Genomic DNA, 14,930 nt, shown 5'->3' on the forward strand with positions numbered 1-14,930 from the left:
TTTACTTTTTGGCAATATTTTACCGACGATTAAATTGTTGAGGAAGCTCATCTATCCATTCACATGGATGCACAAGCATGGGAGGTGGGGCAACTGTCAGTCCATAAACCCATCAACCTTGATTCAGTTCCCTTATATTCTACAGTCTAAGATGTGATTACATCTTCCATTCACAAATACGTCAGTAAGTCACGCGACTGGACGTTAATCATGAATTAAATGTTCATTGTAGACGTACATTCTACTTCAGTACCTTACACAGGAGCAGCACAGCTCTGATCTTAAAATGGATTGCTCTGTCTAAAATGGTTTCTGTGGGATTTACAAGCTAAAAGCATGCCAGGGGTTTAGTGTCCTGACATCTGTTTAATTAGCCGTCTTCAGAATCCAAAGCTAAGAAGACACTAAGCTAGTGCCTTCTGTCAAACCTCAAGAAGGTTGGTGAGGATTTTTTAAGCTCTCAAGGATACACAAGTGTTCATAGAGATAGTCCACAGAATGTCCAATTTGCCATGTCTTTTATGACTAAAAATACGTAAATAGTTTTAGTCAAGAAAATATGCATTGTTAAGAAATAATCATCAAGAAAATGGGAGAGTTGAAGAAAGAAGATGTTGAGAAATATCTGGAAAACAACCCTCAATTTGCCAAGGATTATTATGACAGAAAATTGAGAGGAGAGGCTGTCGGAGCCTTGTTTAATAACAAGCAGCTGAACTTGAAAGAAGGGGTGTCATTTCATGACATAACAAAACTGGAAGAAACTGACATCTTGTTGGAGTTGGTGGGGGAGATCCAAAATGCCAGTAACATGGAGAAGACCATTCACAAAGTCCTTCAAAGACTGGCGTTGTTTCTCCAAGCCAGTTATTGTAGCTTGTTCTTCTGTAGGTCCCGAAACGGAATACCAGAACTAGCCACGAGGCTCTTCAATGTCACCAAGGACTCTAAATTTGAAGACAACCTTGTAGCACCTGAAAGTGAAATAGTTTTTCCTTTAGATATTGGTATCGTGGGGTGGGTGGCTCATACAAAGAAGACGTTCAATGTCCCTGATGTGAAAAAGGTAAGTGACTAATACCATTACCAAAGTATCCACTGGTGAGAATAATTATTGATAAATGTGTAGAATTTGGGTAAAGTTCCTTATAGGAACCTTTAATAACATCCATAAAACATCCTGTAAAAACATTTAATCTGTCCTCAAAAAATTGTGCATGATGATAAGACATCCATGTACAGAAGATATCTTACTCATATCACATTTATGGGTGAAGCTGGCAAAGGAATGCCGGCAGAGCATATTCTCCTGGTACTAGGCACCATTGTGGAAGTCAACAAGCTCTTCGCATCTGTCTTGGCTTGGGTAATGTGCTAATGCCACAAACTAAATTTTTGCCCCATGTGAAGAAAATTATGAATATGAACATTTGTGGACTATGTGACCGTGGCTTGGGTGGGATGATGACTTCAGTTTTCTCTGTATAAAGTGTGACATCAAATGGATCTGCTAACTGAAGCTGGCAAAGGATAGAGTTAAAGGTGATGTGTACTTCTATAGGGTTTATGGGGTAATTTTCTATAAAAAATATATAGTATGATCTTGTGGGTCTGGTTCTCCTGCCCACGGAAAGTGATTGACAGCTTTCCTTCTGTATAGGCTCGCACTTTGTGATTTATTTCTCCTGTTATAGGTAGGCTTAGCATTTTTTCTCTACTGGGAATACCATAGGGAATTGGTAACTCGGTTATAAAAAAAATATATCGTCACACAACATGTTTCCTCTATTGTACTTGATAAGAAAAAAGGGGTTACTTTATGCATTATAACACACCTCAGCTGCTGCATAACACAAAGACAATGTGCAAGATTTATGTAAATCACAGATTGAACAAATTGAACCACTACTTCAAAATGAGAGTCAACTGGAGCAGAGGTGTAATTTACAGTACCAGCCACATAGGCTAGCCAGATGGCCCATCAACATTGGCTACAACGCTTCCCCAGTCGCAATATTCTTGCAATGCCAGTCTCATTGTCCACCATGTGTCCCCTCGTTGTTAGCTAGAATGCCTTCCAAACAAGTTTAAGGCACAGCTCACTTGATACATGTTGGTGGCCAATATGTGGCCACCTACATGTATCCTCCTCTTCTGGTTCCACCAGCACAGGAGGAAGAACTTCTCGAGGACAAAGATGTCTTCTTTTGGTAGAGTTACTATTCTTCTGGTTTCTGTTGGAATCAGTCAACAATAGCTGAACTCGCTTAGTTAAAGGGCTTGTCTCATCTTGCCATTACTAAGGTGAGATGAGACACAGTCCTGACCACCAGTTGGCTGGGAAAGCGCAGGGCTCTCCGGAGTTCGCTGTCTCAGTAGCTCCCATTGTAGTGCATGAGCACTACGGAAACAGTGTAGCACAGCAAGCTATGGACTGTAACTAGCTACCATGCACCATCATTTTCTGGCCTGCTGGTGGTACGGGCTGTCTCTCATCTCACCTTAGTAAAGCAAGAGATGAGACAACCCCGTCTCATCTCTTTTATTCAAATGTACCTGTCCCTCTTTGCTCCTTAAACGTAGCTCTATTTGAACCAATAAATAGATTTGTGTCAATAAATGTACGATATTGTCTCTAGAAAGCATCTGTTTGGTCCAGCCGGTGGCACGCCGTGAGCCTAACTGTCACATCAAACCAGTAAGAATGGTTGTTGAGTTCAGCTCTGAAGCATGCAGAATTGTGACTGCAGTTCTGTACTGTAATATGGGATAGGAGGCTTGTACTCAGTGAGTCGACTTCTATAGTGTGTCTTTCTTAAAGGGCATCTGTCAGCAGGTTTGTACCTATGACACTGGCTGACCTGTTACATGTGCACTTGGGAGCTGAAGGCATCTGTGTTGATCCCATGTCCATATGTGCCCGCATTGCTGAGAAAAATGATGTTTTAATATATGCAAATGAGCCTCTAGGAGCAACGGGGGCGTTGCTGTTACACCTAAAGGCTCTGCTCTCTCTGCAACTGCCACACCCCTTGTTCATACAGTCATAATAAAAGGATTTTCTGGACAAAAGCCTAAAAGAGGTTGCCAAGTCGCACGATATGGATGACCTATCCTCACGATACATCATCGATATCAGATTAGTGGGGGGTCTGATGCCTGGTACCCCTGGCGATCAATAATTTGACGAGGCTGAGATGCTGATGCGAGCGCTGCTTCCTACACCTGCATGCCTTCAGCTTCCTTTCACATTCAATTGAATGGGCCAAAGAGTTGTCATTGCCGTGCACCGCCACATCAATGTAGATGGCACGCAGATAAACAGTGAAGAGAACACAGTGCTCACTACAGTTTTCAAACCAGCACCTGGATCTAAATACGTTTGTAATTGTATGTGATTAAAAATGGATTATAGCTACTGAGTTATTCAATAAAGTCTATCTGTGTAGCGCCACCTGCTGTTTGCTCTTTTTCAAATTTCTCTGTCCTGCTCACTGATGTAAGCACATGCTCAGTTCCATCTTTTAACGGCCACCAGCTGCAGCAGAAAGGACACACCCCCTGAGAAGTGACACCCCCCCTAAGCTCACAGCTTGAAATAAATCTAGCAAAACAATTGGGGCAATAACTGGAGAGATCTCTGGATTCATGTGAGGTACAGGGCTGGTTTATCTTTGTTACAAAGAGATTGTCATGTACTAGATTATGTATGATTTTCATTTTTACATTATTCATGAGATAACCCCTTTAAGCTGATTATGTGTGGTGTATAGAATTGACACATAGTAAAGAGAAAAGTTAAATTTTCCCCAATAAACAAGGGGTATTTCGGCACAATAATTTTGAATAAAAATGGAGACTGAGAAATAACAAATAGTAAGTACTCACCTTACCGATCTCTGCTTTGGTCACGGCTCTGGTCCTTGCTCCTCTCCACTTCCTGAAGTGTGTCGCCTCTGCAGCCAGTAATTGGCTGAGTGGGCATGTCGAGAGGAAGTGGAGAGGAGCAGCGACCGGAGCAGAGGCAGAACAGCAGCAGGGGCATCGGTGAGGTGAGTACTTACCATTTGTTATTTATGCCCTCTGCGAAACCTTTTTAAAAATGATCACACCCGAATACTCCTTTGAACACAGAACGGTTATCCATATCCCCTTCCCCGCCCTCTCTGATCTTCTGGTAGAAGTATAATTCTTTGTTAAGACTCCGCTCTAATGTACAGATGGAGGAGATGATGACACTTGTGCAGTCAGTGTAAAATCATGATCCATTTAACCCATTTACGCCAGGTCTGCAGACAGATTACGTAAACCTAGGCAGAACAAACCTACATATCTAACTCATTGTGACGCCCCTTTAAGACAGTATACTGTAACCCTCAGTTTCCAACCAGGAGAGGGTGATTGCAATGCTGCAGCTTTAATAAATGACATTACCAGACGTAGGCTGGTAAGTAGTTTACAGTCATGTCAGATTATGGCGGTGTAGTGTAATTCATGTTAAGAATGGTTGTGTAGGACGAGGACAGAAGCGCCATATCGTAGGTCGTATCTGGTTTTCAGCTTATATAGTAAATAGAGCTGAAATGCTAATACCAGACACATCCCATGGACAGCTATGGGGCTGTTTCTAGAAAAACAGCAGACTCTATCTATCTATCTATCTTGTATATCTCATATCTATCTATCTATTGAAAAGCAAACAAGGACTACAAGTAGCAGACACATGCAAACTCTTTGTGCACGTTTTTTATCACAATTGTGTTGGGCCCATCTACCAGCGACAAGGTGGCTTCCAACAGATACACTACACTTGCCTCTCCTGGGCTTTTGGTCCACAAAATTTCAGGGCAATGTAGAATCCAGCTATGGGATACTCTGATTAAAAGTCCTAGGCAGATAGACGGGAGTGCACGATCTATCTATCTATCTATCTATCTATCTATCTATCTAATCACTTTATATGTATCTATTATTTATCTATCTGTCTATCTATCTAGTCTCTTCTATCATTTGAAATAAAACTTTGTACCGGTCAGTCTGGTAATGCTGTGCACCAGTGATATTGCAGCAGTCTGCAGTCCCTGTCATATTCCGTCCCTCCAGCACATGGCATGCTGGGGATAATCCTGATAAGTGCATAAGGCTGATTATGGGGGTAAAGATCAAGTAGAATCTGTGTAGCGTATAATGTCACTGGGTAATGCTGTCTTCCGTGCACACAAGGACTGGACACCATTTACTGTATCTGCTCCACCCAGCGCTATCCAGTGACACCAACCAGGGAGACTGCAGAACCGAGCACTGTCCTATACTGTACATTATCGTTGGGGCCATTTATTAAAGTCATTGGTTTGTTCTTTAAAGTGAAAAAAGGCAAAAATAAAATGCCCCCGGCCATTGCCTTGCCTGAGTATGTCTTTTCTAACACAGTAAATGGGAATTCATAGATTACCTAAGATTATACTATGTCTTTGGGTGCTGCAATAAAAATCCTGCAGAAAGGGGTGTGACAAGTGATAGGCAGCTGCCTAGGGCACCTTGGAAGAAGGAGGCAGAATATATAGGTTAAAAAAACAACAACCCAGCAATCAGCCTTTAAAAGTATTTAGTCAATCAAAAGCAAATGATGCTGAAGGTTCAGGATTTATTGATGCCGCCTAACAATGGATGTGGGTGTGAGGGGGCGTGGCCAAAACAGAACAACAGATTTACTAATATTTACGCCATTAAACGGGAGAACATTACAGTTGCAATCGATGCCAACTCCTAGAGGCTGTAGATTTCAGATTCTGCCGAACCTCCCAACATATGCAAAAAATTATTGAGAGGCGTGTGACTCAATGAATTTGACGCTTTTTTTAAAATCAAGACCGGCATATGGACCGCCAGTCTTAATAACGTCCCCTAATGTTTCTCCTTGTAGAGACTGTAAAGTTGGCATAGAGACTCTAATAGGGCATGCAATGCCCTGTAAAAAAAACAAAAACGTAATAAAAGGTACGTAAAGTAGCTCTCCTCCAGGAAGAAGGAACACTGTCTCTCTAGTGCCACCTAGTGGTGGTAGTTAACCTATAAGTCGCTGTCTGATCAAGTCTGCAAAACCCCAGAACAGTTGTCCGCAGATGGGTCTTTTCCATACAGAGATTTTAGTTTGGCTTCTTCGGGTTTTGTCACGTTGTGAGGCCCGTTAATGAATCGAACTTGTAGGGTAGCTATTGGTGGCATTAGAGACAGTCTTCCTGGAGGAGAGCTATTTGCATAAAACATGCTGAGAAATGAAGTTTAAATGAAGTCTGTCACCTCCAAAATCAGCTTCAAAAGAAGCATATCACTAAGGTGGTTGCCCAAAACCATGCCTTTCTTGTGAAAATCCAGTCCTCCAATCCTGAGGAATGCAAATAAGGTTTTCGTTGCACTTCATTTGGTGCACTATTGCTCCACCAATAACACAACTCAGCAAGTCTCCCTCGTGTTTGATTGACAGTCTCTGAGATTTCAGAGCCAATGATGGAGGGGAAGCAGGGCGCACCAAACAGAGCTGCCCCACCCATGTTGCACCTAAAAACGTATTTGCATTAAAATTAAGAGAAGCATTTCTCAAGATTGAAGGTCCAAAAAAAAAAGGTGCGGTAAGATTTCGGCACACCTGTCCTACATGGCAGTATGTTTACTTTGGAACTGGTTTTGGAGGTGACCGACTCCCTTTCCAAGTGCCTAGCCATTTCGTAGTGAATACAGGTTAGCCCCCTAGTGGCCATTCTAGGAATTGTAAAATCTATGCAGATAGCGGAACATTGGTAACTGAGACGTTTGTCAGCTGTTTATCCATCCCATCCAGGGACTGAATAATTTTAGATATACAGAAATTTCCATCATTGCAACATATACATTATAAAAGATCAAGGAGGCCTGAAAACTCATCTCATGCCTCCTGGGCCTCAGGGCAGACATTTTCATAAAGTACTGCTTTCTGAGAACAATAAAGGGTAACTGTCATGTTTTCATTAAAAAAAAAACAATTTTAGCATATGTTACTGCTGCAGCAGCATTATGCATAAAGCAATCTTTACATACCATTGTTTTCCTTGAGTTTATCCCTTAGTTATGGCTGTTTTAACCTCTACAATATGAGGACCTTCTCAAGATGGCTCCTCTGCCAGTTCTCTGAGGCCAAAACTGCTTTCCCTCACTTCCCATACACACTTGCTGTAGCCAGCAGCTCCCTGCCAGCCAATCAGATTGGATTACTGAGACACGCCTCCTCACTCTGAAGCCTAATGCAGGCATGCAGTGTGAAGGCCCACCCCTCCGTCTTCTGTTTATACTAAAGAGAAGACAGACAAGCAATAGCAACAGTCTTTTAAGGGAGCAGTGGAAAGGGACAGAGGACATTAATGAAAGCTGTTATTATAAGGTAATTACAGATCTTTTGACAATCATTGACAGACTAACGCAGGTATACATGCCTAGCTCTAATAAACTAGCAAATAAAATAAATATCTCAGTTACCCTTTAATTATGAAAGGAACATAATGTAATCTGACACTGAACCTGGATTATTTATTGCCCTGCTTAATTTAATCAGGGCGCATTTAATTAATGCAACCAGAATTAAAATGATATCATCTAAGACTAGAGTCGTCCATCCCGCGCATCAGGGAAACGCTGCAGATTACTGAATATCAGGAATGAAATCTGATAACGAGATAATCTCATGAACTGTGGGGTAATCCCAGTAATATCCAGATGATCCCCCGCTCTGCCCGTCAGTTATGTATGGCTGCTGTTTCATGGTCATCTGCTTCTTAATACTGAGGCCTCGGGCGTCTGATCCGCATTTTCTATGGATCAATTCACTTCTATGGGTCAAAAAAAACAAAAAACGGACAGCACATGGATGTCATCCCTGTGCTGTCTGCATCCGTATGTCCATTTTGCAAATTATAGAACATGTCCTATTGAGGACAAGAATAGATGAGCGAAGTATTGTAAAATTTGATTCGGCTGCTTCACAGAATTTTACAAAAAAATCCACTTTATGATGAATTACGTTGCCACAAAGCGCATTTCTTTGTAAGTAGTGGGTGCAATGCGATTGCGCTGCTCCCCGTCATTGTACCCCTCAGATGCCGCGTTCATACATTATTGTGGCATCTGATAAAAATAGCAGAGTGTAAAATAAAAAATAAAATAAAAAAATCATACTTACCTGATCCATTTGCCATATTGCTTGAAGATCCGCACACGGGATTTTGTGAGCGATCTTCAAGCAAGATGGCGCGAGCAAATGGATCAGGTAAGTATGATTATTTTTTTAGTTATTTTTTGCACTATTTCAGGTTAAATCGATTCGCTACCAAGAAGCACAAGGAAATTTGGCTTTGCGGCGAATCAAATTTATCCTGAAATTCGTATCAGAAGTGGACTTTGATTCAACACTAATACTCATTTCTAGCATTAGGAGTGAGAAAAATGCAGATTTTGGAGATCTATGGTTTGCAGACCGAAACACGGACACGATGGTGAGCATGAGGCCTTAATCCGCCATATGTTTATTAATGTGTTCATTAAAGGGATATTAGCCAAATAAGTCTATTTTTCTGCATAATGAAATGGTACACAGTCTTACTATTTCCTTTTTCAAACTATTTCTCCTGGTTGTCAAAATCTCTATTTGCTTTCAATCAATAGAAACCTTCGTGCTTATTCTCAGGAGGTAATAATCTGTCCTGGTCATGTGATGAACACGTGATATCTCGCTGATATCTCAGATGTGACAGAATTGCTGTTGATTCGCTTTGCGGATTGTTCATCACATACTGATGCGGTTTCCAGTACAATACGCGTAGATATGATTTTCAGATCCCCAGCATGCTCCTCCATGGTGCAGTGCGACTGCGGATTTTCACGGATGGATATGGGTGTCCCCAGGGCCGGTGCAAGGATTTTTGCTGCCCTAGGCAAAGATCCATTTTGCCGCCCCCTCATGTCACTCACTCACTGACAGACACACACTGACAGACAGACATGCACTCACTGACAGACAGACCCACACTCATGACAGACACTCTATGAATGACGTACACAGAAACTCACTGACAGACACACATACACTCACGACAGGCACACATACACTCACTGACAGACACACATACACTCACTGACAGACACACATACACTCACTGACAGACACACATACACTCACTGACAGACACATACACTCACGACAGACACACATACACTCACTGACAGACACACATACACTCACTGACAGACACACATACACTCACGACAGACACACATACACTCACGACAGACACACATACACTCACTGACAGACACACATACACTCACTGACAGACACACATACACTCACTGACAGACACACATACACTCACTGACAGACAGACACTGAAAGACATACACCTACCAACTGAAACACACACACACACACAGACACTCACTGACAGACACTCACTCACTGACAAAGATACACATACTCGCTGACAAACACACAGACACTCACTGACATACACTCACTCACTGACATACACTCACTCACTGATATACACACACAGACACTCAATGACAGACACACATACATTTACTGACAGAAAGACAGACATACACTCACTCACTCACTCACTGACATAAATACACAGGCAGACACTCACTCAGTCAAACACTTAAACACTCACCTCCATGGGGTCCAGTGTGGTGCAGCTCCTCAGTCCTCCAGCGCGCCGTTTAGTATACCGGGGCCGGAATGATGTCATATTCCGGCATCACAGAGGGCGCACGAGGGAGGAGTGGGGAGCTGCTAGAACAGCCTCCCTTGCCGCCCACCTCCTTCTCCTCCGGTAATTTACTGGCAGAGCAGGCACCTGCCATCAGGGTAAGCAGATGCCTGCTCTGCCATATTTAAGAAGGACCTCCACCTTCTGGCCCCCCTGTAATGTCGCTGGGGGCGGCTCAAGAGCCGCTCGCCCAGGGCTGCAGCCCCAGTCAGGGGGAGCCCACCAAGGTGCCCCCAGCAGGCCGGCGCCCTAGGTGAACGCCTAGTTCGCCTATATGGTTGCGCCGGACCTGGGTGTCCCTTTTAAGGAGCAATAAGGGTAAAACTGACACACAGAAAATGCAGCCGAATTCTGATCTTAGACAATGTTTCCAATGTGCTCAGCAAGGGTGTGTGGCTTTGCAGGACAGGAGTGTGGCATTGCGGAAAAAAGGAGTGGCCTAAGGCACAACATGCGACATTGCGCCAGAGTTATGGTGCACAATTATAACCCAAATTCAGCCAGTGGTGTAGAGATAGACGTAGACATGGTGTAGATATTGCCTGGATTTCTCCTTTAAAGTGGTTATCCCATGACTAATGTAAAAAATTAAAATCAGACAGCATATAATATAGTGCAGGGATGCCCGACTTGTGGCCTTCCAGCTGTTGCAAAACTACAATTCCCAGCATGCCTGGATAGCCTGCAGCTATTAGGGCATGCTGGGAGTTGTAGTTTTGCAACAGCTGGATGGTCAAAGGCTGTGCATCCCTGATATAGTGCATGGCAATCTCTTTCTAACAAAGCTAGAACCAGCCCTGTACCTCACATGGATCCAGAGATCTCCCCAGTCATTGCTCTGCTAGATTTATATCAAGCTGACAGCTCAAGGGGAGTGTCCTCTCTGCTGCAGCTCAGGAGGTGTGTCTCAGCTCTCCCTATCACAGCTCAGGGGCGTGTCTCAGCTCTCCCTATCACAGCTCAGGGGCGTGTGTCAGCTCTCCCTATCACAGCTCAGGGGCGTGTCTCAGCTCTCCCTATCACAGCTCAGGGGCGTGTCTCAGCTCTCCCTATCACAGCTCAGGAGGCAGTTGAAGGATGAAACTGAGCATGTGCGGCCATCTCAGTGAGCAGGACAAAGAAATAATAAGAAAAACAAACAGCAGATGGTGCAATACAGATACATTATATTGAATAACTTAGTACTATAACTATGTAAAATGTTTAATTACTTGCAATTACAAAAGTATTCAGATCCAGGTGCTGGTTTGAAAACTTTAACCCTTTAAATGGGTTTTCTGGTATTTTAATATGGATAGGCCATCAATATCTGATCGGCAGGGGTCTGACACCCCACAACCCTGCCGATCACTCCATCAGTGGGGGTGCATCTCACCAAAGTGAGATGAGACACAGTCCCGTCCACCAGCTACATTGTTTCCATAACTCCCATGCACCGCAATGGGAGCTACCGAAATAGCGAGTGCCTGCACACTCCCCTGTTTCCCGGCCGGCTGGTTGTCAGGACTGTGTCTCGTCTCATCTCATCGTTACCCTTTAATGTATCGTATGGCTTGGCAATTCATATTTGAACAAATTACATCATTAATCATCCAAACCCACGGATTTCAGCATGACTGATCATCCATTTAATGTGTATGGGGGTTCCGCAACAGCTGATGTTGGGGTATAGAAGAATCGGGCTGTTGGATTTCAGCATGCTCTATCAGTTGGTGTTTGGGGAGATAAGCTGCTTCCAAAGGCGTCTGGCAACAGATTTCTCCCATTTTGTCATTGAGAAGACACTCAACTGAGATCACCGTAAACTATACACAGGAACTGGAATTGTGAGGTCCTTTCCCATTCAAGTGAATAGGTGCTGATCAGTGGAGAGCGCAGGGGGTTGGACTCCGACTAATCATGAGAACTGGCCACCGATATCTAAGTCCCGGAAAGAACCCTTAAAAGTATCTTGGTTGTTTTTAACCAGTCAGTGCCAAATTGTAGCAAAAGGGTCCCAAATGCCCTTCAACAATTTAGGGGCATCCACAATCCCATCCCCATCTCACATAGTCTGCAGTAAACTTCCTACCTGGACAGTCATGTCAAGCTAATGTGAAAGTGAGGTTTGTAATATCACATGCCTCCTGTTATTTGGGCACAGCGTGGCGCTAGTATGTTGGTGTTATATGGCCATATTATGTGGGCACTACATTGTTGAACTTCTTTGGAACAAGATGGTGGCCTTTAATAGACAGCACAAGGCACAGTTATGTAGAAAGGATTATGGCCATGCAACTCGCCTTTTTCCCACCACCAAAAATTGGAAAGAAATTCATGTTTTGACTCGGTCTTCCACTAATCATGATCTGGTCCTTGCATGAGTACCACCAAATGTGGAAAACTTAGGACCTATTGAAATAACTGTATCAGTGTTTTGCAGACCACAAATTTCGGATCTGCAAAACACAGCCGCGTGTGTTCCTCATTTTGCGGATCGTAACGTCCTTCCTTATGATAGAAATTACTACTTCGGAGAAAAATAGGATATGTTCTATCTTTTTTGTGGGGTTGCAGAATGGAGATGCAGACATCACCCGGTGTGTTGTCCGCACCTTTTGCGACCCCATTAAGATCAATAGGTCCACATCCGATCTGCAAAATTGCGGAATGGACGTGAACAGAAAAATATGGCCCTTAATGTGATATTTGGGCGATTCTTCAACAATGTCATTTGTGATGCCTTCAAATGCAACATATTCATGAAAACATCATAGGACTTTTTATGGACAAATCCACTGGACCAACGCCTCCATGACCGATCTAGCCCACCATACTTGTACACAATTGCCGTAGCCAAAGAATATGCTGAAAACGTAAATGTATTTCTCTCTGCAGAACACGCACTTCTCTGACTTTGCGGACAAGCAGACCGGCTGTACTACAAGCAATCTACTGGCAACACCCATCATGTTTGGAAAGGAGGTTATAGCGGTCATCATGGCCATTAACAAACAGAACGCCCCAGCCTTTAGCAAAGAGGATGAAGCGGTAAGATCAGGAACAATCTGTATAACTTATTCCATAGCATTGCAGAGAAATATAACATACTAATTTATTATATATTTAATATATTTTTACCCATTCTTGTAGGTCTTCACTAAATATCTGGATTTTATATCCATTGTTCTTCAACAACATCACATCAACTACCTTCATGCCATTGAATCCAGGAAAAGCCAGGTAAGCAGATGGATTGTAAGCTTTGGTTGCCCGATGTTCAGCCACATTACACATTTTCAGTAGATGTAATATTTAGCAACACTTTTTCTTCTATGAAATGCCAACATGTAACTAAGGGCTCCTTCATACAGCATAAAAAAGGATCAAATACGGATATATTTCGTATATCGAATACGATATATGGGTCTTTGTTTCACAATTAGTATCCGGTTTTGTTGCATATTTTCTACAAGTCATCAGTTTTTTATACATTTTTGTCCATTGACTGGGCTCGTCTCTGCAGAGTGTGACACACAGATATGAGTGCCCTCCAAAGTAACAGTACGCCTCATAGTCCCACCAATAGTAATTCCCTTCTAGAATGCCCCCATTTGTAATACTGCCTCCTACAGTGTCCCCAACAGTGATAGTGCTCCCTTAGTGTGCCTCAATTAGTATTAGTATTACTAATGCCCTTACAGAGCCCCCAGTAGAAATAAGGCCCCCTATTGTCCCCCCAGTAGGATTAAAGCTCTCTACAGACCCCGCAGTAGTAATAAGGCCACCATAGTGCTCTTAGTAGAAATAATGCGGATCACTCCTAATCTCTCCTAATGTCCCCTGGATTTAAAATGCCCCCACAGTGCCCCCAGTATTTACACTGCATGCAGAATTATTAGGCAAATGAGTATTTTGACCACATCATCCTCTTTATGCATGTTGTCTTACTCCAAGCTGTATAGGCTCGAAAGCCTACTACCAATTAAGCATATTTGGTGATGTGCATCTCTGTAATGAGAAGGGGTGTGGTCTAATGACATCAACACCCTATATTAGGTGTGCATAATTATTAGGCAACTTCCTTTCCTTTGGCAAAATGGGTCAAAAGAAGGACTTGACAGGCTCAGAAAAGTCAAAAATTGTGAGATATCTTGCAGAGGGATGCAGCACTCTTAAAATTGCAAAGCTTCTGAAGCGTGATCATCGAACAATCAAGCGTTTCATTCAAAATAGTCAACAGGGTCGCAAGAAGCGTGTGGAAAAACCAAGGCGCAAAATAACTGCCCATGAACTGAGAAAAGTCAAGCGTGCAGCTGCCAAGATGCCACTTGCCACCAGTTTGGCCATATTTCAGAGCTGCAACATCACTGGAGTGCCCAAAAGCACAAGGTGTGCAATACTCAGAGACATGGCCAAGGTAAGAAAGGCTGAAAGATGACCACCACTGAACAAGACACACAAGCTGAAACGTCAAGACTGGGCAAAGAAATATCTCAAGACTGATTTTTCTAAGGTTTTATGGACTGATGAAATGAGAGTGAGTCTTGATGGGCCCGTTACTGGATTGGTAAAGGGCAGAGAGCTCCAGTCCGACTCAGACGCCAGCAAGGTGGAGGTGGAGTACTGGTTTGGGCTGGTATCATCGAAGATGAGCTTGTGGGGCCTTTTCGGGTTGAGGATGGAGTCAAGCTCAACTCCCAGTCCTACTGCCAGTTTCTGGAAGACACCTTCTTCAAGCAGTGGTACAGGAAGAAGTCTGCATCCTTCAAGAAAAACATGATTTTCATGCAGGACAATGCTCCATCACACGCGTCCAAGTACTCCACAGCGTGGCTGGCAAGAAAGGGTATAAAAGAAGAAAATCTAATGACATGGCCTCCTTGTTCACCTGATCTGAACCCCATTGAGAACCTGTGGTCCATCATCAAATGTGAGATTTACAAGGAGGGAAAACAGTACACCTCTCTGAACAGTGTCTGGGAGGCTGTGGTTGCTGCTGCACGCAATGTTGATGGTGAACAGATCAAAACACTGACAGAATCCATGGATGGCAGGCTTTTGAGTGTCCTTGCAAAGAAAGGTGGCTATATTGGTCACTGAATTGTTTTTGTTTTGTTTTTGAATGTCAGAAATGTATATTTGTGAATGTTG

The 14,930-nt window shown here is 43.2% G+C and overlaps 1 protein-coding gene across 1 annotated transcript in view; it reads left to right on the plus strand.

Moving 5' to 3' along the window:
• Positions 1 to 589: 589 nt before the first annotated feature.
• Positions 590 to 14,930, plus strand: part of PDE6C (phosphodiesterase 6C) — a 75,627-nt gene continuing 61,286 nt past the window's right edge. The window contains exons 1-3 of the mRNA XM_040435845.1: positions 590 to 1,066; positions 12,675 to 12,827; positions 12,930 to 13,019. Coding sequence (XP_040291779.1) covers positions 590 to 1,066; positions 12,675 to 12,827; positions 12,930 to 13,019 — 720 coding nt within the window. The remainder of the gene's footprint in view (positions 1,067 to 12,674; positions 12,828 to 12,929; positions 13,020 to 14,930) is intronic.

This window comes from Bufo bufo, chromosome 6 (assembly GCF_905171765.1).
Source record: "Bufo bufo chromosome 6, aBufBuf1.1, whole genome shotgun sequence".
Lineage (NCBI taxonomy): Eukaryota > Metazoa > Chordata > Amphibia > Anura > Bufonidae > Bufo > Bufo bufo.